This window comes from Populus trichocarpa, chromosome 11 (assembly GCF_000002775.5).
Source record: "Populus trichocarpa isolate Nisqually-1 chromosome 11, P.trichocarpa_v4.1, whole genome shotgun sequence".
In the NCBI taxonomy this organism is placed as follows: Eukaryota; Viridiplantae; Streptophyta; class Magnoliopsida; order Malpighiales; family Salicaceae; genus Populus; species Populus trichocarpa.
Genome location: NC_037295.2, coordinates 14,107,255 through 14,130,042, shown reverse-complemented (window position 1 = coordinate 14,130,042; position 22,788 = coordinate 14,107,255). Strand labels below are relative to the sequence as shown.

The 22,788-nt window shown below is 35.0% G+C and overlaps 4 protein-coding genes across 4 annotated transcripts; all 4 read right to left on the bottom strand.

Moving 5' to 3' along the window:
- Positions 1-1,653: 1,653 nt before the first annotated feature.
- Positions 1,654-2,625, bottom strand: LOC7455954 (olee1-like protein). Its single transcript, XM_002316830.2, has 2 exons — positions 2,367-2,625; positions 1,654-2,138 (listed from the first exon to the last, which is right to left on the bottom strand). Exons 1-2 carry the CDS (start codon positions 2,527-2,529, stop codon positions 1,807-1,809), a joined length of 495 nt encoding a protein of 164 aa, XP_002316866.1. The 5' UTR covers positions 2,530-2,625; the 3' UTR covers positions 1,654-1,806.
- A 184-nt stretch (positions 2,626-2,809) lies between these two features.
- Positions 2,810-4,854, bottom strand: LOC7455953 (AAA-ATPase At3g50940). The gene is made up of 2 exons (XM_002316829.3): positions 3,767-4,854; positions 2,810-3,479 (listed from the first exon to the last, which is right to left on the bottom strand). Exons 1-2 carry the CDS (start codon positions 4,694-4,696, stop codon positions 3,090-3,092), a joined length of 1,320 nt encoding a protein of 439 aa, XP_002316865.1. The 5' UTR covers positions 4,697-4,854; the 3' UTR covers positions 2,810-3,089.
- Positions 4,855-5,513: 659 nt separating this feature from the next.
- On the bottom strand, positions 5,514-7,637 carry LOC7472354 (AAA-ATPase At3g50940). Its single transcript, XM_052445311.1, has 2 exons — positions 6,374-7,637; positions 5,514-6,235 (listed from the first exon to the last, which is right to left on the bottom strand). The coding sequence occupies exons 1-2, from the start codon at positions 6,641-6,643 to the stop codon at positions 5,873-5,875; spliced, it is 633 nt and encodes a 210-aa protein (XP_052301271.1). The 5' UTR covers positions 6,644-7,637; the 3' UTR covers positions 5,514-5,872.
- Positions 7,638-13,941: 6,304 nt separating this feature from the next.
- On the bottom strand, positions 13,942-17,221 carry LOC7455951 (14-3-3-like protein D). Its single transcript, XM_002316827.4, has 7 exons — positions 16,984-17,221; positions 16,061-16,367; positions 15,873-15,960; positions 15,128-15,237; positions 14,867-15,015; positions 14,254-14,306; positions 13,942-14,158 (listed from the first exon to the last, which is right to left on the bottom strand). Exons 1-7 carry the CDS (start codon positions 17,054-17,056, stop codon positions 14,156-14,158), a joined length of 783 nt encoding a protein of 260 aa, XP_002316863.1. The 5' UTR covers positions 17,057-17,221; the 3' UTR covers positions 13,942-14,155.
- Positions 17,222-22,788: the final 5,567 nt, after the last annotated feature.

The following is a 22,788-nucleotide window of genomic DNA, read 5'->3' as shown; positions in this document are numbered from 1 at the left end:
AAAATAATTCTATGAAACTAAACACAACATAAGACTCTGAAATTTATTAGCATTAAAAATTAGACAGTCGTGTGTTTCATCCTTTTGACACATAAAAGATGCTATAATATTTAATTACATGTGTATCATGTACATGATTTTTATGTAATTTTTGTTACATTTTGACATAAAAGAGATAAATATAATAAAGATAAAAAATATAAGACAAAAAAAAATAAGGATAGAATTGAATTTAATAGTGAAATGCAAAATAAAATAATTGTATTTACATTATATTTGGTTAATAATAGATAAGATAGAATAAAATATATATAAATTTTTTTTTTCTTTAATATGTATTAGTATTAAACTTACGTATTTCAAGAAATAACTAGATACTATTTTTTTTACTATAATTTATATTGAGTGCTGAAATTAATAATGATATAATAACTATAGTTGTAAAACATAGATTGGCTCGGTGGGTCGATCCGGGACCTGACCGATCCAAGGCCTAGATTAGTCTGGGTTTAAGAGAAACCCATATCAATCGTGACTCGATGAGGTTAAACTTGGGTAAAAAACACGTTGATTTTTTTTTGTATAAATGACGTCATTTTATTTAAAAAATTATTGGGGTTAACCTAGGTCAACCCATGATCCTAGCCTTATCGCAGATCGATTCTTGATATGAATTTTAAAACTATAATAGTAATTATTTTTATTTTAACATATTTTAGTTGGATAATTTTGAAATTAAAAGTTTTTTACATGGATATTTTATGAATAAAAAAAATATTGTATTTAGAGATATGTAGTTATATAATAAAAAATATAAAAAATTCACTTTAAAATTATCAAAAAAAAATATAAATTTATTTTTATATCTATATTTTTATTTCTGTCTCTTCAGCAAAAACATATTTTCATAATTCCTGCTATCTTCGTTTCTTATAACCAATAACTAATTAAACTCTAGTATCGATCTTTGTTAAAGAATTTTTAGTATCGAAATGACTCATGAAGTATCAATTTTGTGTCTAGATCTGGCTAAAATCGAAGATATTGCTGTCCCAATTTAATTTCTCATATTAAAACTAATCCTCATTATTCGAATCTAAACTTCCATCTAGCTATCTGTACACAAGATAAGCAAAAAAGCGTACAGATCTAAACAAACTCTACCCAACCCTGGCTTAACGTGAGGAGGGTGAGGCGTTCCTGTCTGTCTGAGACTTTTAACAATGGTGAGGAGGGTGAGGTGTTCCTGGCAGTTGCCTACAATATTGTTATGAGCTTGTGACTGCATGCATTTTCAACAAACCCATATATTTTACCAGTTTATCTTGCCTGCAATATTGGAGTGAATTCTGGAAAAAAAAAAAGTTCAACGAATTCAAAACATGACAAAAATTCATGAACTTACGTAGTTTGACACGCTCAATTATTGTACATGGTATTGTTACTAGTTCTGGTTTCAATTTTGAATGACCAATGAGAATGATCTTGAGGGACGTCCACTAAATTTCTTCAGTGTATGAACATATCCAATTTGGTTTTTTCTTTAGCTCGCAAATTGTTTCGTTCTTGTGTATGATCATGTACGAACCCTTTTTGAGCCAGAGGTGTTTGAATTCTAGATAAGATAGTAAAAAAAAATAAAGAAAATTTCCATTGTATCAAATAATTGCTATAGATCCATTGAAACTCTGGGTTACAATTGTTCGATAGCTACACAATAGAAAAAAAATGGCATCACATGCCAAGTTTTATTATTCAGGTGAGGCAAAAAAAGAAATATAATGATGAAGATTTAATCAATCAATTTTACGCCTCAACAGGAAGGAAACCCATTTCTTCGAGTACTTTTGCACATTCTGGTTGAGCCACCTTCTTCATGTACCCAAGAGCATTGGCATATCGGAGATTATCCACCACTCCAACGTTCTTGGTGAGGAGGATCCTAGCAGAATCAACGCTCTTGAATGGTTCATTGCAATCGGCTCTGGGGCTCTCCACCAACCTAACCTCACAGATATCTTCCTCGTGATCTCCCACCACAGGTAGGCGGTATGTGCCACTGCTGTCAGTTGTGCCCTCCACGGTATATGTCAATGTGCCATTCTCACGGTTGTTGCATACCAGCTTCACCTTGGCACCTGCACCATGCACACACACATAAATATTTAAGAAGAAGAGCTAAAATTTTGAATCAGAATTTAAAAGCGAAATTGCACAATATTACTTGTTAGTGCTTGTTAACAAGACCAATATATATGTATACTGATGGCCTTCTTGATATAGTAACATTTGGTGCATAAAAGCTGAGCATTCGATGCCATAATTAATATATATACGATAATCAAACTATTAACCACATCGTTTACCTGGAATGGCGTCGCTGATCTTGGTCTGAAACTCAACCCGGCAAGTGTCACAGTAAACCTTGCCTTCGACATCTAAGTAATCTGCAGCATAGGCGGAGATGAGAACGGAGGAGAAGCAGAGAGCTGTAGCAACGAAGGCAGCAACGGTGAAACACTTTGCCATTTTGTTCTATGATTACTCTTAGGGTTTCGATGAATTATGCATGGATTAACATTCCTTTTATAGGGAAAAGGAGAGGTGAAGCTACTTGTTTTTGTGTGGTTGTTATTCAGGTTTGACTATTCCAAGGTTTACAACAGAAAATAGATCCGCACTATACGGTTTTTTCACAAAATTTTTCAAGTTTTGCTTGTTTTTTTCCCACTAGAATAGGTAAAAGGGTTGTTATTTTTTTTATTTATTTATGCATTGACAGGAGAATTTCCATCTCTATCCCGTAATTAGTTAGAAATTAATTTTATTTAGTATTGTGGTATGTGAATACAAAAGGAACTATTATTTCCTTTCAGAAATCTCAAATAGTTGTCCAATTTGCCAAGATTACATTGTGGCATTCTTCCCTAACTCCTAGAAACAAATTCGAACCATCCCATCAACTGAACAAACTCATGAGCATGACTGTGCTTTGTAATCCATTCCATTCATGCTCTTAACCTTGAGATGTCTCCACCTTCTATCGCCCTTTCCAATCTGCTAGCCGATGATCTTTTCCTCTCCTTTTTCTATTCTATAGAATCAGTTTTCATGCTGGTTTCAGGTTTTTCAAGATTAAATTTCTTGTCATGAAGGAATTTAACAAGGCCTTGGAAAGAAGCTTCCATGTCACTACTCTTCATTAATTGTCGTAAGACTTCTTCAGGGGCGACTTCAACATCCTCTATGAGTCCTTCAATTTCTTCAAAGAATTTGTGATGTTGAACTGCAAGATACTGGAAGGCTAGTTGCTTGAATGTAGAGATGGTACAATATGACATGTTAATGTGCATGTCCGTGCGACCAAGTAAAGCTGGATCAAGCATTGCTTTGTTATTGGCCATATAAACGAGAATAAGTTCGTTGCTGCAAGATAACCATAGTCCATCAGTGGCTTCGAGGAACAGAGACATCATCCTCTGCAGAAATCATAAGAGAACAAAAAATCCACTATATCAGTTTTAGAACTATAAAAAGAAGTGATAATACATGTTACATAGATTGAAGTCAGCAGGCCTCACAAAAGTTTCTACATCAAGCCCAAGGAAAGCATGCAATGCGAGGTTATGATTCTTTAGATTTCATAGTGGGGTTCGTCAATCATCCACTGAACTAGCTATCAAATTTCACTGTCTTAAGTGCATTATGTTTACTTGTGCATATCAGTCAAGTTCTAAATGAACACTTGTCTGGTAGAAGTTCTAACCTTATGTTCATCATAATTCTCTGGTCCGTTCTCATATTCTTGATCTAGTAGCTCGACATCGCAATCGATATCCTTGAACACCAAAATTGATTTACTGGGGACTTCGTGATGCATGATGTAGTGAATATTAAAATCTGTTCGATCCAGCTTGTAGATGTCATAATTTAAGTGATTAGCCATGGCTGCAATCAAGTCTGACTTGCCTGTGCCAGGAGGGCCACATAACAAGTACCGACGATTCCAAGCTTTCCCAATTCTTCTGTACTTTTCCTGAGCACTCATGAAGGTGTTCAAATCATCCAATAGTATTTTCTTCAGCTGTGGTTCCATTACAAGGGTCTTGAAGTTTGTTGTGTGCTCAAATGTGTCGTCCAATTCCCACCGTCTGTTGCGGAACTTTTGAAACCGTTGAACCCTTCTTTCTTCTTTAATGGCCTTTTCTTGCTCCAAAACGTATGCCAAGTACAGATTCAGCACAGTATCTTTGTGTTCCTTGTGGAAAGTTAGCTCATAGGCTCTTCTACCTGATTGCATGGTTGTGTTTATTTTCTCAATATCAAACTGCTCAACCTCTGTGAAAACCAATTTCCACCTTATTTTCACATTTCGAAAAACATCAAGAATCTCAAGATCTTTGTCGACGGCAGTTTCTTCCTCAGCCTCTCTACCCCTGATTATTGATGAGGTAACCAGAGTGCCCCAGTAGAAATCAGCTGCCTGAAACAATTGGTTAAACTCTGGCCTTTGATCTTTTTCTACAACAACAGTGAGTAGTTGAGTGGAGAAATGGGAAGAGAAGCTATGGAGGTTGGAGAAGTATCTTTGGACACCAGAAGGGACGAAGGCACTGGCAATTCTACGAACAAGCATTATGGAAGCAGCAAGAGTGGCAAATGCAATGATAGTTTGCCTGTTTTGAAGGGACACCATTTTCAAGGTTGTCAGCTATCAAATTATCAAATCTCAAGGCATGTGCTTATATCGGCCTCAAAAGAAAGGGTGCTTATTTAGCAAAGTCGCTTTTGATCCTCAATCAATTCCATCAGAGATTTTTACAATTCTAGGCAAAGAAAATTATATTTCCAAGACTTTTCCATTGAGATTGGTCTTTCATTGCTATGGATGTTTCTATAGGTTTTAATATTTCCTAGTCTTGATTTCAGGGCTATTCTATTCATGAGTGGAGACGACTTTTCTAGCTTTAATTTTGGAAGTCAACATGCTTTTTAACCAGGTGGTTCTTTGGCGCTTTCAGAGAAAGATATTCTAATCTATTCAGTTAGTCAAGGCTGCATAACAACGCCATTGAAGAGTAAACCAGCATAGTTTAGTTGAAATCTGGAAGAGTTCAAAATTTTTTCTTTCTTTTTTTGGCAAAGAAGAGTTCAAATTTCAAGGGTCCAAGTTTATGAGTTCATTTGGCCGCAAATCAAAGGAAATCTGGGAGAGAGAGGTCTATGGTAGAAAGTCCCTGAACCATGACACGTGACAGGATATCGTCTGAAATCCGGTCTAGTGTGCCTCCATATTGGTGTTTTGTCACCGGATATTGGGAAGATAAAAAATGCAGTGCTTGTCTCTCTGCCTAAATATTTGAAAATGTTATCTTGGCACCCTATGTTGCGAAACCATGGAGAGACAGCTTTACTGTTTTGGTGATTCAAATCACTTAATTAGCTTGAACTGGATGCAAGATAAAAACGTAAATTGAATGTCAGAGAGAAAATCAAACAGATATCAAGGCACGTCAAAGAAAGGAAAAAAAAGAAGAAGATCCATTACCCTTTGGATTCTGGGCTTAAGCATTAACCATGGATAATGAACCCGCCTTCAAAATTAGTGCTTAATAGACTCTCATTGGGTTGTTTATGGCCAACTATCCCAACTTGATGTCAACAGCTAGCATCTATATAGACTATCGAAGATACTCACGAATTGGATAATCAATGTAATCTAATATGGCACAAAAAGTTTAGGGAAGTTTTGAGTGATCTTCCAACCTAAAGGTTGATATAACATCATATGGTAGTTGATTACATGTATGAGAAGAGCAAGTTAATTAACAACAACTCCTCTACTTTTGTGCTTCAATGCCCATAACTGATTCTAAGCTTTGAACTTGTCATATTCAGCAATCTTGTTGTGAAGAAATTTGATTAGGCCTTGGAGGGAAACTTCAGCATCGCTACTCTTCAGAAGCTCTCCTGAAATTTCTGCAAGAGTAACTCCAACCTTCTTTATAAGACCTTCAATCTCCTCGAAGAGTATGTGATGGGAAATATTGAAATAGTTGAAAGCTATTTGGTTGAAAGCAGAAATGGTGCAATATGGCATGTGAATGTGCATGTTCATCAGATCAGGAGTCAACAATTCTGGGTCGAGCATGTCTATGTGATTGGTTGTGAAAACAACAATCTGTCCATCTCCAGCGCACAACCGAAGTTGTTTAAGTATATCCGAGACCTTTACCTGATGGTGTAATAATAAGATAAAGTGTACATCAGATTTTTATTGATCTAAAAGCTATTTTCAAACATGAATGTGCAGATTGGTTGTCGAAATCATCTGTGTTCAAATAGCTATGCATTGAAGTATATTAATTCTCACCTTTTTTTCACCTTGGTTTTGTGGCTTGATAGTGCAGTCTATATCCTCAACTACGACTACAGTTCGACTGGGCAGTCCAGGGATCAACCAGCGCTCTAAATAATCTGGATTGTTGTCGAATTCTGATACATCCAAGTCATAGATGTCATATTTTAAGTGATTAGCCATTGCTGCGGTCAAGCTTGACTTGCCGGTGCCAGGAGGACCGTATATCAAGTAACAACGTTTCCATTTTTTGCTAGAATTTCTGTAATATTCCTCTGCGTTCATGAAGGTGTTCAAATCATCCAATACTGCTTTCTTAAGCTCCGAATCAACTGCAAGGGTCTCAAAGGTAATTGGGTGATCAAAATTGAAGGTATATTCTGAGACTCCAGATGCAAAGTCCACTGGATATAGCTTGATTACCTTACTTTCTTCTCTAATAGCCTTGCCTCGCTCATAATGTATGGCAACTATGAATTCAACACCATCTGTTCATGTTTCTTGTTGAAAGTTAGCTCATAAGATTTCATATATTTTGCATGTCTACCTTGATCCGACATTTCATGTTTTAAAATCAATCTCCATCTTGCTTCCACGTTCTTAAAAATATCATCTCTTCATTTATCTCCAAGTTGGTTACCAATCTCTTCATATCCTCATCCTTTCTCACTTTTAGTCTGCTTACAGAGGAGCTGACTTCATTGACCAAATATGTATCAACAGCCTGAAATTCTTTGTTAAGCAAGTCGTCCTCTTTGTGTTCCTCTATAATGATAGTCTTTCGACGAGAGAAATAGGGAGAAGATTTGTAGTTGGAGGTGAAGAAGTGTCTTCGGACCTCGTAAATGGTTCGGACAAGAATTGCAGAAGCGGCAATAGAAGCCAGCGTGGTGAAAACTTTCGATGTATCTTGGCTCTTTAGAGAGGATAACATTTTTGTAGGTTCTTGTGATGGTAGATGTGGTACTAATGTATTATGATGATGTAGTTCTTCAAGAAAGCTGTATATTGGGGTTAACAGAGGTTTGCTTTTGCTTCTCTTTTAACAAATCTTCCTGCTAGCAAGCAATGACTTCTATAAAGAGCCTCGTAACTGGAATTAAAAATTTGCCATGAGTACTTTTCCTCTTTGTATTAGGACTTTGCTAGTTCCTAAGACAAGATTCCAGAAATTGATAGGTCCCTTGGAGCTATCCTGGAAGGATGCGTGCCTTAATACCTTACTTCATGCGGCAATGCTCATAAACATGAAGTGAAGTTGACAGCATACCTCCTTGGTTTTCCCGACTTGTGAAACTTGACATATTCAAGGACGCTTTCCGGGACGATGACAATGGAAGAAATGGTGGAAATAAGGACACGGATTATAGGATCAATGGTTGAACAAATGTATTGCTGCATAAAAGTCCAAGTTTGCTGGCTAAATACTCTTCAACTAGAATAGTCTTCGAAAGGCAGAGACTTGGAATTATCCTTTCAGAATTTCAGTGCATGTTCTTCTAGAAACATTTGTTGGACAAGCCATGACCACTACAGAGGATTGGTAAATTAGTCTTATGGGGAATTTTCTTTCTTTTCTTAGCTTGGCTTTATAAAGCTCACTGAAGGATTCATGAAGTTTTAACTTCAGAATCTTGATCACATAACAAACCTTACATTAAGAAATTCCTGGGGGATGTTGTCTCTCCAAAACATTCCTAAGACAAAAACAGTTCTTTCTATGGTAGCAGCAGCAGTGCTGATTCCAAGCATTGTCAATCTCTGCATTCTTTATCGTCGTTTTTCTTCTCAAGTCACTCTTGTCGTAGAAGGATATGAACAAGAGCAGTACAACGAAGAATTATTTGTGGCTGCTGAAACTTTTTTGGGCACTAAATTGGCATCATCCATTCGACGAATAAAGGCAAGCAAGAGAGAGAGAGAGAGAGAGAGATTGTCATTGACATAAATCAAGAATTTGTTGATGTTTTTGAAAATATATAAGCTAGTGCCTGGTCGTATGGACATGCACATTCACATGCCATATAATACCTTCTCTGCTTTCAAGCGATTAGCAGCCAGATATTTAGACATCTATCACTCTCAGCTCTTCAAAGAGATTCCAGAGAAAGTTGAAGCCAACCCTGCTAATGGAATCAAATTTAACTGCCCAAAAACTCCCCTCCAAAAAAAAAAAAAAAAACTAAAAACACCTCAATAAAATCCAAAAACCTCTAGCTTAGCTTAGACTACTGCACCTAAGCCCAACTTCAAATAATATGCTTAGGCTCGAGCATTATATCTCGAGCCCAAGTTAAGCATACACCTAGGCTCAAGCATGGAAGCTCGAGCTCACCATCTGGATGCACGCTCAGCATACTAGACATGTAAAACCTAGTTGGTGCTAGGCGTGCACCCCAACACCCTCGTGGGTTTAGGCTGCCATGTCCAAGCCCAACACTCATTTGATAATTTTTTTTAGGACCCCATACAGGTCTTTTAATATTTTATATTAATCTAATATGTATTATTTTAAATAGAATACAACTTAAAATATCACAAGGATAAAATTACACTTTAGCCATTCCTCTTCACAAAAAGCATGGGCTATAAATATATCATGAATCCTTCAAGCCAAAGGTTCATGATCTCTTCATTCTTAACACTTTCAACATCCATATTTTCAGAGCTTATCTCTTTAAAAAATCATTGCACTTTTCTCTTTATAAAATTATTAACTTAAGTATCGAAAAGTCCCCACATCCATCAAAAGAGACTTTTTGTAAGTATCAACTACCAATCATCTTAGCTCACCAGACACCATCTTCCATTAGCTACCAATCACCTTAGCTCACCAGGCACCATCTTCCACTAGCTACCAATCACATGGGCTTTCCATATCAAGCCATCAGACACCTTGGCTAGGGAGAATTGATCAGATTACTTGAACTAGGAGATCAATCGATTATCCAACACATTAGCCTTATTCCTAAGCATCTTGGATTTTGGGACTAATTAATTGGCGCCATCAATGGAATTGATAAAAAAGGCATCAGTTTCTAAAACTTATTTTTGACATTTCCAGGTCATTCCATGGCACAAAACCAAGACATACCTGGGTCAAGAAGTAAAACAAATCCATTTGTTACCAGAACACTTCTACCCAGCCAAACCTTCAATAACTCATCAGTCAAGTGAAACTCCTCATTTAGATTGTGTTGGCAACCTAAGGGCAAAATCAAACCTTGTCACCCCAACAAGTCTTGACACCCTCAGCAACACATAACGCCCCAGCACCACAGCCACCAACCGCACCAAGCGCTCGTAAACAATTACACTACCCAGAAGAGACTAAACAAAATGACATTCTTAAGAATCCCTCAACAGGTCACTCGTGCTATTGTGATACTCATGTACAAAGCCAGTACTTCGAACATACTTCCCTTAGCTACCATGAGATGGACACCAGTTACCATAATTGTTGTTCCATACCAAACTCTTTAGGCTCCCAGGAGCCTAACAAATAAAGAATTAAGAAATAGTTTGTACATGAGCATACCTAGAAGAATGACTATAACCCCCATCAGTGGAGGGGTTCTTTCTTGTCCAAACAAGTATTGAACATTTGACTCCCAATAGACTATATTTTCATAAAAATGAGTCTGGACAATTATGATGCTGGACAATTATGATGCTCTGGCTGACCCGAGGGAGCATGTACATAATGTGCATTGTAGTTTAAAGTTGGTCATCCAGTACAATGACTAAATGTGCAAAATTCTCCTCACAACCTCCCAGGGTCTGCGTGTGTTTGGTACAATAATTTGGAGCTAAACTTCATCGAAGGGTTCAATGACTCTGCGCCAAGCTAGTGGCATGCTTCAACACCAACATACTAGCCAAGAAAAGCTCTATGATGCTATTTGGTGTTACCCAACAAGAGGGCGAGTCTACACAAGTATATCTGAAGAGGTTCAATGAAAAGATGCTCAAGGTGGAAGAATTGCCTGAGTCAGTAGCCTTAGAGACTTTAATAAGAGGGGTAAGGGAACATGCCCTCTAGAGAAAACTTTATGCCTTTCCAGACAGAAACTTGCTCAAGGTGAAGCAAGTCATAAAAAATAACATACATGTGGAAGAGGTTGATTTGCTATGATATGGGTCTCCTTATTTTTACAAGGAAAACCAACATGAAAGACCTTTCAAGTAAAATCATTCTCCTAATATAAATAAAAGCTTAAAGAAGAACCATGAGGGATCTATCCATGGGCATTTGGTGTATCCTAAGGATTTATAACTATCTTGAATCAAAATAGAATCACTCATTTAAAGTTATCAAGGTAGTTAAACCAAACATCTTAGCGCCACCTCCAAGACATGTTCCTCTTAAGAAACCTACATACATATCACTTAGATCATCTCAGGATGTATAATAGAAATGTAAGTTTATTTTTTAAATAAAAATAATGTATCTCTGACATACATTTTCTAACTACAAACCTCTAGTGGGGCTTTCAAACACTTTTCAATGAATGGATTGACTATGTCTTTTTAGTGCAATATCATCACTCTCTTTGAAGGGGATTGACTTGGTTTTTCTAGGGTAATAGCCCCACAATCTTCAAGGGGTTGGTATGAGATCTCTCTATTGCAATAACATCATTTTTCAAATGATGCCAAAAGGCCTTTTACTAATTCGTTAAGGGTTGAACTTGGATCCCCTATTCTCCAGTGTAGTCTCGGACTTGTACATTCTCTAAGTGATGCCAAAGGACCTCTCATAAAATATTTAGAGGTTGATCATAGATGTTATATTCTCCAGTGTTTTCTCAGACTAGCACGTTCTTCAAGTGATGCCTAAAGGCCTCTCACTAATTCACCAAGAGTTGATCTGGGATCCCCCATTCTCTAGTGCAGTCTCGGACTGACACTTTCTCCAAGTAATGCCAAAAGGTTTTTCACTAATTCGCCAGGAATTGATCTTAGATCTCCCACCTCTCCAATGCAATCTCGAATTGGCACTACTCTCTAGTGAAAAGCTTTTATGTCTAATGTCATCCTAATAAGGTTACATACCTCTCACACATCATTGATCACTTTTTAGTTGGGGGCTTGCAAGCCCCCACGCCATCACCAAAGAGGCTACAGACCTCCCACTCTTCGGTGAGACTTTTCTTTAATTGATGGTTTTCATATCTAATACCATCATAGGAAGGTCACATATCTTCCATAATCCAGTATGACCACTCTTCAAAAGATGGACTTGGTTTCTCTGGTGCAATAGAACCACCTTCCGTGGATTCATCCCCTCCGCACCTTAGAAATTCTTCTGAGTATGGGCGTTGACATGGGCTCGCTCCTCTCTGCCCTTAAAAAAAAAATTTAATATGAGCATTGACATGGGTCACCCTTCTCGGGTTCCCTTTGGCCTTTTAAAATATTTTCTAAGTATAGACTCACTCTCCATGGATTTTCACCAGCCACTTAGATATTTTTCTAAGTATGAGTTTCTTCTTTATAAGTTTCCCCTAACCTCTTATAAAAACTTTCTAAGTATGAAGTCCTTTATATCTCACCTCACTCTCATAGGAATATTTCTAAGTATGGATTCCTTTATGGTTCCCCTCTATATACTTTGAAATTTCTTATAACACGATGCACGCCTCTACACACGGGCTCTCTAGTATATTACTCTAGGTTTCCACCCCTCTTCTTATATGAAGAAAGTACGATGAACTCATCATGGTAACTAGGTATTTTTATAAGTCTTTGCAGAGTAATACCACAAAGACTTGGAGGGCTATTGATGAATCTAAATTTAATGGGCCTAAATAATCCCCTAAAAAGCTCATAAGAACCTCAAAAAGGTCCAGAAACATCCTCATGAGCTCAAGGTACCACGCCCGAGCCTAACTTCTACTAAGGTGTATGGGCTCGGGCTACCATGTTGGGCATAAGCTCGAGCTCAAGCATGGAAGCCCGAGCCCACCATCAGGGCACATGTCTACTACTGAGCATGCACCCAGCATGTTGGGCATATGGATCTAAATTTAATAGGATAAAAAAAAAAACCTAAAAATGTTCCAAAAACATCCTCTCATGGAATCGAGCTACCACACCCAAGCCTAACTTTTACCAATGAGCATATGCTTGGGCATGAAAGCCCAATCCCACCATCAAGGTGCACGCCCACTGTTGAGTGTACACCCAGCATGCTAGGCATGACACACCCAGCTAGTGATATGCGTCTCTACCTAACTAGTGATAAGAGTGACACGCCTGTCCTTGCTGGGCATATTTCCCAGTTGGTGTTGGTCGTGCACCATAGCACCCTTGTGGACTCGAGCTACCACGTTCGAGCCCAACGTGTTTGAGTCCAGACAACGCACCTGAATCCATTTTTCACTTCTAAACACTCCCTTTAGAATTTTTTCTAATACCCCATGTGGGTCCCTCAGTATTTCATACTAATCCAATATATATTATTTTGAGTAAAATATAAGTCAAAATATCACAAGGATGAAATTACACTCTAACCCCTCTTTTTCATAAAAGAACAAGACTCGTGGACTATAAATGCACTATGAATCCTCCAAGCCTAAGGTTCACGATCTCTTTATATCTAACACTTTCAGCATACATGTATTCAAAATCTATATCTCTGAAATATCATTGTACTCTCTCTATAAAATTATTAACTCAAACATCGGAGAATCTCTACATACATTAAAGGAAATCTTTTGCAGATACTAGTTACCAGTCACCTTGGCTTACCAGGCACCACCTGGGCTTTCCGTATCAAACCATCAGACATCTTGGTTAAATAGAATAAATTAAATTGCTTGAAATAAGAAATTAATTGATTATCTAATACAACAATTTTATTTCTAAACATCTTGAATTTTAATACTCATCACCTAAAAAGATCATCCGAGAGCTAACTCAAAGCACTAACTCCCTCCAAAACATCGCGAAATTCCTCCAGGGTAAGAAATCAGAGAAGGATGAGCACGAGAACCACATGAAAATTGAAGCTGGCGAGATGGATACCATCTACAAGGCCGCGACCAAGAGAGGTTAATATAGCTAATAGATTTCACTTTTTGGATTGTGTATAAGGTAATGAAGAATCATGTTCAAAATCAAGAGAACGCAAAATCCATTGCTGGATAATTTTGCTACCCATTTATATGCTTTTTCTTTTCTTTTCATCGTCAGTATCGATTCGAAATTTAAATGAAAATCGTACATGTAGCAAGGACTTCCTGATTCATCCAAAAGACAAAGCAGCTCTAATGCAGCACCAGTAAAGTTGAAACACTTTCATCATCCACCAAGAAGCTTTCACTACACAGATGATATTATCTAGCAGAATTATCCATGGACACTTAAGAAAGTTACTTGGCGACCAGAACACTAAGCTGAGATAGACCTCACCGTCTCTAAAATGCATTGCAAGCATGAAAACTCTGTTCATAAGTTTATTTCTAGAAATCCACCGAGATCTCCAGCATGATATCCTGAAGAGATGGTAATCACTGAATAAAAGATGAATTCTTTACCCAAAATAACCAATTGAAATATAATTGGCCTGCAAGGAAATATGAAAAACCAGCAATAATCGTAGGCCATCAATATTACAACCCAACAAATATTCCTGCTAATACATAGTTGACGGACAAAGAGACTAATACCAAGTGACAATAAGGTACAACAAATGAGAAAATCTCAAAAACCTCTCTTACAGTATAGCAATGACACAACAATGTGGGAAAATCATCCTACTCCCATTTCCTCATCAGAGTTCCAGTCGCATCATCACTGCACAACAAAAGAATTCAATGAATGTTCATAGATCTGCAAATCCGAATAAATGGTTCAGAGAATAGACAATTCACAATAGCTAAATGGCCAACCTCAGCATCTTCACCCCCACCAGCTCTTGCAGAGGTTTCCATCTTCTGGTCTTCTGTCAAAATAAGAATTCAGCTAAGTCAACTGTCCACTAAAAACCTACAGTATACAAACATCTGTAATCATATGTGCACAACGGACAACTCATGCTTGCAAAAGGTTCAGGTCAAAGAAGATGTCTACTAAAAACCACTGTGATTTCTTACAGAGAATCTGAAGCATTTTGTACCTGTGAACTCAAACAATCAAATGCATATAGATTTTAATTGGTCCATGGGCCATCACTTTTCAATTTTGCTCTGCTCATTTGATTTAGTAAGATACTAATAAACCCAAATGCTCCAAGTAAAAACAAGAAATCATGAATAGTCCTTGCAATGAATGCAGCATCTAAAGAATTCTCAAACCTCATAACGAGACAATGTCAAGTATATCAATTTTTCCATTTATTTGTTTATTGTTATGGAGAAAGAGTCTAGCGAAAATGGGATTTCAATACATTTTAGACTGAGTCCAGTATTATACTTAATGGAGAGAACAGATCAACATTAGTCTTCATAAAATAAAATGAAAATTTAACCCTTTCAAACTTTCATGCATTTAATCGACAGATACCTCCATCCTCAGGAATATCAGAAGTCCACAGAGTGAGGTTGTCCCTCAACAGTTGCATAATCAAAGTGCTATCCTTGTAAGACTCTTCACTCAGGGTATCCAGCTCTGAAATAGCTTCATCAAATGATTGCTTCGCAAGATGGCAGGCCCTAGGAGACCCCAAAAATGCAATAAGAATTTATATGTATAAGCTTTTCCAATACACAAATAAAATTATAGTCTAGAGCTTTTCCCACATATAAGCAATCACATTCTGCATACCGTTCTGGTGAGTTCATAATCTCATAGTAGAACACAGAGAAATTAAGAGCCAAACCCAGTCGAATGGGATGGGTGGGAGATAGATCTCTTGCTGCAGTTGATGTAGCAGTCTGCAAAAACCAACAAACATGCAGAACTAATGATATAGTCAACCTTATGTAGATGAATAAACTGATAAGGAAGAGGGGAGATTAAAGGAAAACAAGGGTAAAGGTGACAGATTTAATGAAAAAGAAGCACCATAGAAAATTGGCAGAAAATCAAATGGCCATAACTAAAGAATGCTCCCATGGGAAAAACACATGGAGAATATCTGTACAGGTAAAGAGCCTTAGTAGATATCAAACAGGGCTCTGCCAATTTAAAAACATCAAAACACAGCTGTACAACGTTTTATGCAAGTGAAAGTAATCCCTGATCAATGTAACAGTAAACAAAGACGTTACAGCAACCTAAATGCAAGTTTCAATACCATTCTCCTTCTAAGAAATAACTAAAGAGACACAAGAAAATATATGTCAAAGAAAGGATGTAAAGCCTGGGGTTTTCAAAAATAGGTTGCACATGAAGAAAATTCACGTTTCAAGATAATCCAAACAGCAACAGTGCAAATGTCTGGGAGAGAAAAGAACCATCTGTGACTCAGTTTAGAGCAGATGAGTGATTAAAATCAAGTCAAAGCTCTCAAACCCTAGAATTTAATCATGGCATCCAAGGAAAACAGAATAAAAATAGGCATACATACCTCATATGCCTTAAGTGACTGATCAGCTGCCTCTTTCCTCTCATTACCACTCTTGAACTCTGCTAGATACCGGTAATAATCACCTTTCCTGCACCAAACCCAAATACCTTCATAAATTTCACATGACAATTTAAACCACACCATCTACATAAACAAATTAATAAAATCACAAACAAATCCACCCTTACATCTTATGGTAGAACACAGAGGATTCCCCAGGTATAGATGATGGAATGAGATGCTCATCAATCACAGTCATGATATCATTGCAAACGCCAGTTAACTCTGCCTCCACCTTCTTCCTATACTCTTTGATCCTCTTCACATTTGTTTCATTCCCTTTTGACTCCTCCTTCTGCTCAATTGATGACAAGATTCTCCATGATGCCCTCCTCGCACCAATCACATTCTTGTATCCCACAGAGAGTAAGTTTCTCTCCTCCACTGTTAATTCAACATCAAGTTTCGCCACTTTCTTCATGGCATCCACCATTTCTACATGCCATCACACAATAAACTATCAGTTTTCTAACAACTTTCAACAAAAGTATCAACATCATAAATTTGTTTCTTTTATTTTTTTGAATTTCCACTAGAAATTAATTTCGATGAACAGAAATAATTCCGTTTTTATTTTACTTTTCACCTATGTAATCACAAATAAACAAATTAATTAGTTGATAATTACTGAATCAGCAATTACTAAATTTCCTCTATTGTTAATTTTTTTTTTGAAAGATCCTAAATTTAAGCACAAAAACCTACATTAAAAGACATAATAATAGTGAAATTAAGAAGAAGAAAAATCACCATCAAAGTAGTCGCAAATGAAAGAAGAAATCAATCAAAATAATTAAAATCCGTAACCTTAATTAAACGTGATTAACTTATAATCTCCCAAAAAAGAAGACAAATATATTTCAATAATTTTTTTAAATCAAAAGTAATAAGTATTGAAATGTAAGTTAAACCTGTTAATCAATCCATAAATCTACGATCGGTCATACGATTGAGTTCTATAATGAGCAAAAACATAACGAGAAAGCACAGATCTAGAGTGAGAGAGAAAGAACAAACACACATATAAATATATCTAGAGGGAGAGACTGACCGTCGTAGCGTTCAGCTTGCTCGGCGAGCTTAGCGACGTAGACGAAGTTCTCGCGATCCTTTGATGAATCCATGGCTAGTTCTGATCTATCTCTAGAAAATCACACACAAACAAACACAGTCCGTTCCTCTCTTTCTCTCTCTAGAAAAAGCAGCTAGCTATCAAAATGAGCCGGACGGAGAGAAAGAAAAAGGAGGGTGGAAAAAAGAGAGCCTGCTTTGTCTGTCTTTCCTTGGTGTTTTTTTTCCATTAGTGAGGAAAAGGTGTATACAGCCCCTGAATATTATATACACTTTCATTTAGGCCCTCTATTTATTTATAATTTCAATTGGTGCCCTATTAGCTTTTTTATCATTCTAGAGGTCCTTCTTATTGCCATACTCATACTATAAGTGCCACCGTCTTGTGTTTTACATAATTTATAAAAAATATTAATAAACCTGATTTTTATGCTAATATCATAATTAAAGAAATAAATATTTGGATAATTTCTTAATAAAAAAATATTAATATCATAAGCCTTCCATGAGGCAAACATTGCAATGATTAATTAGAAGAGGACCTAATTGAGAGGAGAGACCTAAGTGAGCATCTTTCGTTGATTTTATAGGTGACGTGGATTTTCCTGTGCCGGTGAGGACATGCAAGCTCGGAGTCAGCTTGTGGGGTCGGATATAATGGTTGAGTAGAAAGGGATGCGTGAGTGCCACGTCGGCATCTAAGCATTTGTGAAGCTCACAGTATACATCGACGAGATAACACACTCCCGCAAGGACAAAATTTGATTTTGGGTTAGTTTTATGCCGTGTAATTAGTCGAGGTATATGTAAACTAATTTGAATATTCATATTAAACTAAAAAATAATTTGATTTTGAAAAAAAATGCAACCCTTTCTTCATCTTTAGAGGAAAGAAGACAAGAAAGAAGGCATGCAAACCCAGAGAAAGAGAGAAAAGAAACAAAGAATGGATCAATGCGATTAAGATACCGTCACGTGCCACCCTAAAGTAAACGTCAATTGAGATGATTTTACCGATACCAGGGAACGTCACCATTAGAGCTACGAGAAAGTCATACTCTGAATGTGGTAGCCTTTCTGACTAGTGTGATGGGTTAATCTAGTTTTATCTGAATTGTAACACCTTAATATTTTTATGCACTTTTAAGTTTTATTTCTGGTAAATAATTATAATTTTTTAGGTGATTTTTTAAATAGTTTTACAAGAATCTACCTAAATTTTGATAAAAATTTTCTATACCAGAAAATCCTAATTATCAAAAAATACTTATAACACTTTATTATACTCGTGAAATAAACTCAGTTATTGTCCAACCATCATGGACTTATCATTTCACAACACATCTAATCACAATCATTATAATTCATTTTAATATCACAAAATATATATATATAAATCAAAATCCATAATCATAAATTATCTAATAATACTATTAGTATAAGCTACAACAAAAGCATAAGTATAACACCATGCACTATTTTCAAGTATAACATATTCAAAATATTATAACAACAATCTTACAAAAAAAAATGTTAAGGTATGGAACACCTACCTACGGTAAAAAATTTCAGAGTATCTCTCTGCTGCAACACAACTCGAAGCCTCTCTTATATCAACAAGCATATCAAATATCCCTTTTATATTCGTTACCAAACAAATTCTTATTTTCAATTTTTTTATATATTGCAATATCATTAATTCAAATTCTCTAAAACCCTTCATGCTCACTTAAATCTTTATTCAAGCATCTAAAGTCAATTTACATAATATTTATGTTAACAAAATCTCTGACTGCAAAACAATATTTCAATAAAAATCTCAAATAATAATTCAATTTTTTTAGAAATCATTTCCCCACATTAATATACATTAATAATTTCACTTGATTACAAGCAATTATACATCATGAGCCCAACTTCCTCTTTGGCCGGCCACTTGGGTTCTTAAGGACACTATATTTTCTTCATCAATTCTATTAAATTTAACACCCAACATAATCTAATCTAACTAAATTTGATCAATTCATAATCAATTTGTATTTTCTCCAAAAACTTTTTATAAACACTAACATAAAATTCATGATTTATACCTCAAATGTTATTCAAATTGTATGAAATTGTTGGAGTAGGTTCAAATAAAAATTAAATTGTCAATGTTATTCATTAATTTACTAGACGTTATTCAAGTCTTCGAATCTCAACCAGTAAAAAAATTTTCGAATCCTTTTTTTTTCTTCCTCGTTTTGTGACTGTACAACCCCTCTCCTTAATTATTTAGCTTCTCTTTCCTTTTTAATCAAGTGTTTAGAGGTGTTTGTATTTGTTTCCCTCGATTCTTCCTTAAATTCCTTGATTTTCTCTTGGTTTCTCTAAAATTTTGGTGAGAAAAATTGAAAATTTCCTCCCTTCCCCTTTATTTGTAGCTGTTGGCTTGGAGAGAAGAGAATCCCCCATTTTTATACTCTTTTCTAGGGTATTTTACCCTTTTGCCCCTTCTTAAATATAAAAGGAATTTTTTAAAATCTTAATTTAACCCCCTTTTTTTTTGTCGGGAGTTTACATTGGTATTAAAAAAACTATGTCGTCTCAAAAAAAAATTGAAAAAAATCAAAATGAATGGCTACTTGAAAAAAAATGGAGCCAAATTAGATTATAAACGCAGTGACCTAGTCGAGTTTGGGCCTACTAGGATGAGTGAGTTATGTCGAACCAACTCCAACACGGTTGAATTTTAAACCTAAGCCATGCAAGGAACCACATCACAAGGAGAGGTAAGATCAATAAAAAGAAAAGAAATTGTGATAGTAAGTTATTTTGTTTGGATTTAATTTTTTATTTTTACTTTTTTAAAAATATTTTGAGACATAAATAAGTAAAGATGTTAAATAGAATGACGTGATGCAAGATCATACTTTTTTATTTGTATCTATCGTTTAATATTCTAATTTAATTTTTATTTATCATTAATGATTTTTTAAAATATTTATTAACATATATGATGATCAATTAATTTTATTAAATATACAAATTAAGTTTTCAATTTGCATTTCAAGTTTTTTATCGTCTGAAAAAATAACAATACTCACATGTTTTTTTATTCTAGAATTAACTTTTGATCCGGACCGCAGAGCACAACACCGCGGCTACTTAAATCTTAAAATTTCAATCCGGTCATTCATTCTTTGAATGATATTCATGTATTAGGTTAACTTTTATTTTAAACTTTGATCCCGAAACAGTCGTGATCGAGTCTTCATAAATTTGTGTAAATGTGACATAACAATTTGTTTTGTTATGTGTATTCCGACGCAAAAATCTATTTGGGTACACATTAGCTCGAAAGATCTCCTACTTTCACTATAGCATAAATATTCTTCATCATCTTACATACCACTAATGATTTTAAAAAAAATTAATTTGATTATTAAACTTTTATTTTGCACAATTAAATTTTATTTAGCCCAAATTAATATTCAACTGCATATTTCTTTGTGAGTAAGGGTTAAATTAAAAAACCGATGACTGAAATGAAAAACTTGGGTAAAATAGATGGCATATTTGAAATTTATTTGAAAAATTCATTTTAGTTCTCTATTTTTTTTAGCCATTAGGTGATCGGTCCCTTTAATTTTATAAAATTATATTTTGGTGCCAAACTTTATTTTACTCATTTTGTCTTTTTTTAGTGGGAAAAGAGAGAAGGGTTTTCCGGAATCCAGTGGAAAAAAAGGGTTATTGTTAGCAATTTTAGCTACCAAAACAGTTAATTTTTGTACCAAATGGTTTTGTATGATGAGGAGGATTCATGTTAGGTGTTTTTTACCTTTAAAATGTTTGAAAAAACACATCTGAGCTTGGAAATATTTTTTGTTATAAGTTGATTTCAAGTTTTGAGGAGATTTTTGCTTTTATGGAGGCTATGAATTGATTTAACAAGATTTATAGGGTGTGTTCTAGGTGTTTTGGGTAAAGAAATGGGTTTAAAATGGGTTTCTAGGTGGAAAAAAAAACATGAACCCTGTTTTTCTGACCACCACAGTAACCGGAATCTAGAAAATTCAGACGACATGTCGTCTATTTTTTTTCTTAAAGAAATTGGGTTTACTTAAAAAAATATTTAAAGGCTTGTACGCGTGGGGCATTTCTTGATAGTCTAAGCATTTGACGTTGCTTACCAGGTCCAATAGCGCCTAGCCTCATTCTATTCTCTTTTTTAATTTTTTTATTAATACATTTTTTATGTCTTGTTTTAAATAATTTTTAAGTTTATATTTTAATTAATACTCATTATCTATGATTTTTTGACTTGTTTAGCCTTTTTTAAATAGAAATAATTTTTTTTATTATATTGGGTGTGTTTAATTTTTAAAGAGGTTAATATGATTCATTTGTAATACATACATACATACATATATATATATATATATATATAGATTAAATTAAATTCTTTTATTCTTTTATAATATTTTTAATATGTGCAGCCTTGTATATTATTATTTTGTTTTATTTAATTCAATAAATTTTATGTGTGTACTGATTTCAATTACAAGTTGATTTTAATAAACAAATTCATTAAATAAAACCAAGTAAATAACCTGTGTTGCAATATTAAATATCTTGATATATTTTTGTCTTTTAATTTTTCAGTTTTGTTTTTATTTATTGTCAATTTTTTTTTCTATTGAATTATTCTAGCCTCATGATTTAGAACGTGCGATAAACATGTAATTTGGATTTATTTCATGTCCAAGTCATGAGTTTCAAGTGTTCGTCCAGCTTTGCACAAGATAATTTATTTATTTATTTATTAGTGTTACCTTATTTTTTATTGTATTATTAAATTAATAAAATATTTAATCTAATTATTGAATTTCTCTTATTTCTTTAAAATATAATATTCTCCTATACTTTTTTTTTCAAGTTAAAAAAAAATTATTATTCCGGGCCACCAATGTAGAAAAATATATAGATTGCGTGAGAAGAAAATAGCAACTCAGTGATACCATTCATTCACCTTTCCAATCTGCGCCTCCAAGTCTAATAAGAAAACAAATGTTTGAGAGTATATTAGTTGATATTTTTAAAAATATTTTTTATTTGAAAACAGTTTAAAATAATTTTTTAAAATTTAAAAAAATTATTACCAAAAAAAAATATTGATTTAAAATAAAAAAATATAAAAAATTCAAACTTTTTCAAAAAAAAAACTTTTAAAACATAAATAAGCCTTAAACCCGGAAGCAATGCCCCCACAATGTAAACACATCAAGCACCGCCGAAATCAGCAAATCATCATCTGTCAAGAGTTAATGAATGTGATGCGTCAAAGTAAATGTGTTCATTATTAACTAGACTTGGCTCAGACACCATCTATCTGTAGCTCATTTCCATTCTACAACTCTACTGGAGACTCACAACAGTGCATCAAGGATATCGCAAAATTTCACGCATCAATGTAGTTATTTGCCCTTCTGTATGTGAAGCATCAGGATTCTCCACCGTGAATGAATGGTTAGACATTTTGTTTCAATTTTTTTTTTTTCTCATTTGGCTTCAGTTTACAATGGAATGCAATTATGGAAGAAAGAACATTTTCATGAAGGGAGAACGCAACGTAAACATAATCCATCCCAGTTTTCCTTAATGCCATCTATCATGCTCCGGTTTCCGAAAAGAGAAACTCGTCATGCTCACGCTTTGTGTAGGAGAATAACGTATTTTCCTGAATGGTAGAAAGCTATGCACATTTCTCAACTGCACATAACCAAAACAGCATCCTGGTACA

Coding starts and splice junctions, on each gene's coding strand:
- LOC7455951 (XM_002316827.4), bottom strand. CDS start 17,056: ATGGATTCATCAAAGGATCGCGAGAACTTCGTCTACGTCGCTAAGCTC. Junction 16,368..16,983: donor GCAAGCTGAACGCTACGACG/GTCAGTCTCTCC, acceptor GATGGCATGTAG/AAATGGTGGATGCCATGAAG. Junction 15,016..15,127: donor ATTATGAACTCACCAGAACG/GTATGCAGAATG, acceptor GGGGTCTCCTAG/GGCCTGCCATCTTGCGAAGC.
- LOC7472354 (XM_052445311.1), bottom strand. CDS start 6,643: ATGAACGCAGAGGAATATTACAGAAATTCTAGCAAAAAATGGAAACGT. Junction 6,236..6,373: donor AAAACCAAGGTGAAAAAAAG/GTGAGAATTAAT, acceptor TTACACCATCAG/GTAAAGGTCTCGGATATACT.
- LOC7455953 (XM_002316829.3), bottom strand. CDS start 4,696: ATGGTGTCCCTTCAAAACAGGCAAACTATCATTGCATTTGCCACTCTT. Junction 3,480..3,766: donor AGAATTATGATGAACATAAG/GTTAGAACTTCT, acceptor TGATTTCTGCAG/AGGATGATGTCTCTGTTCCT.
- LOC7455954 (XM_002316830.2), bottom strand. CDS start 2,529: ATGGCAAAGTGTTTCACCGTTGCTGCCTTCGTTGCTACAGCTCTCTGC. Junction 2,139..2,366: donor GATCAGCGACGCCATTCCAG/GTAAACGATGTG, acceptor TGCATGGTGCAG/GTGCCAAGGTGAAGCTGGTA.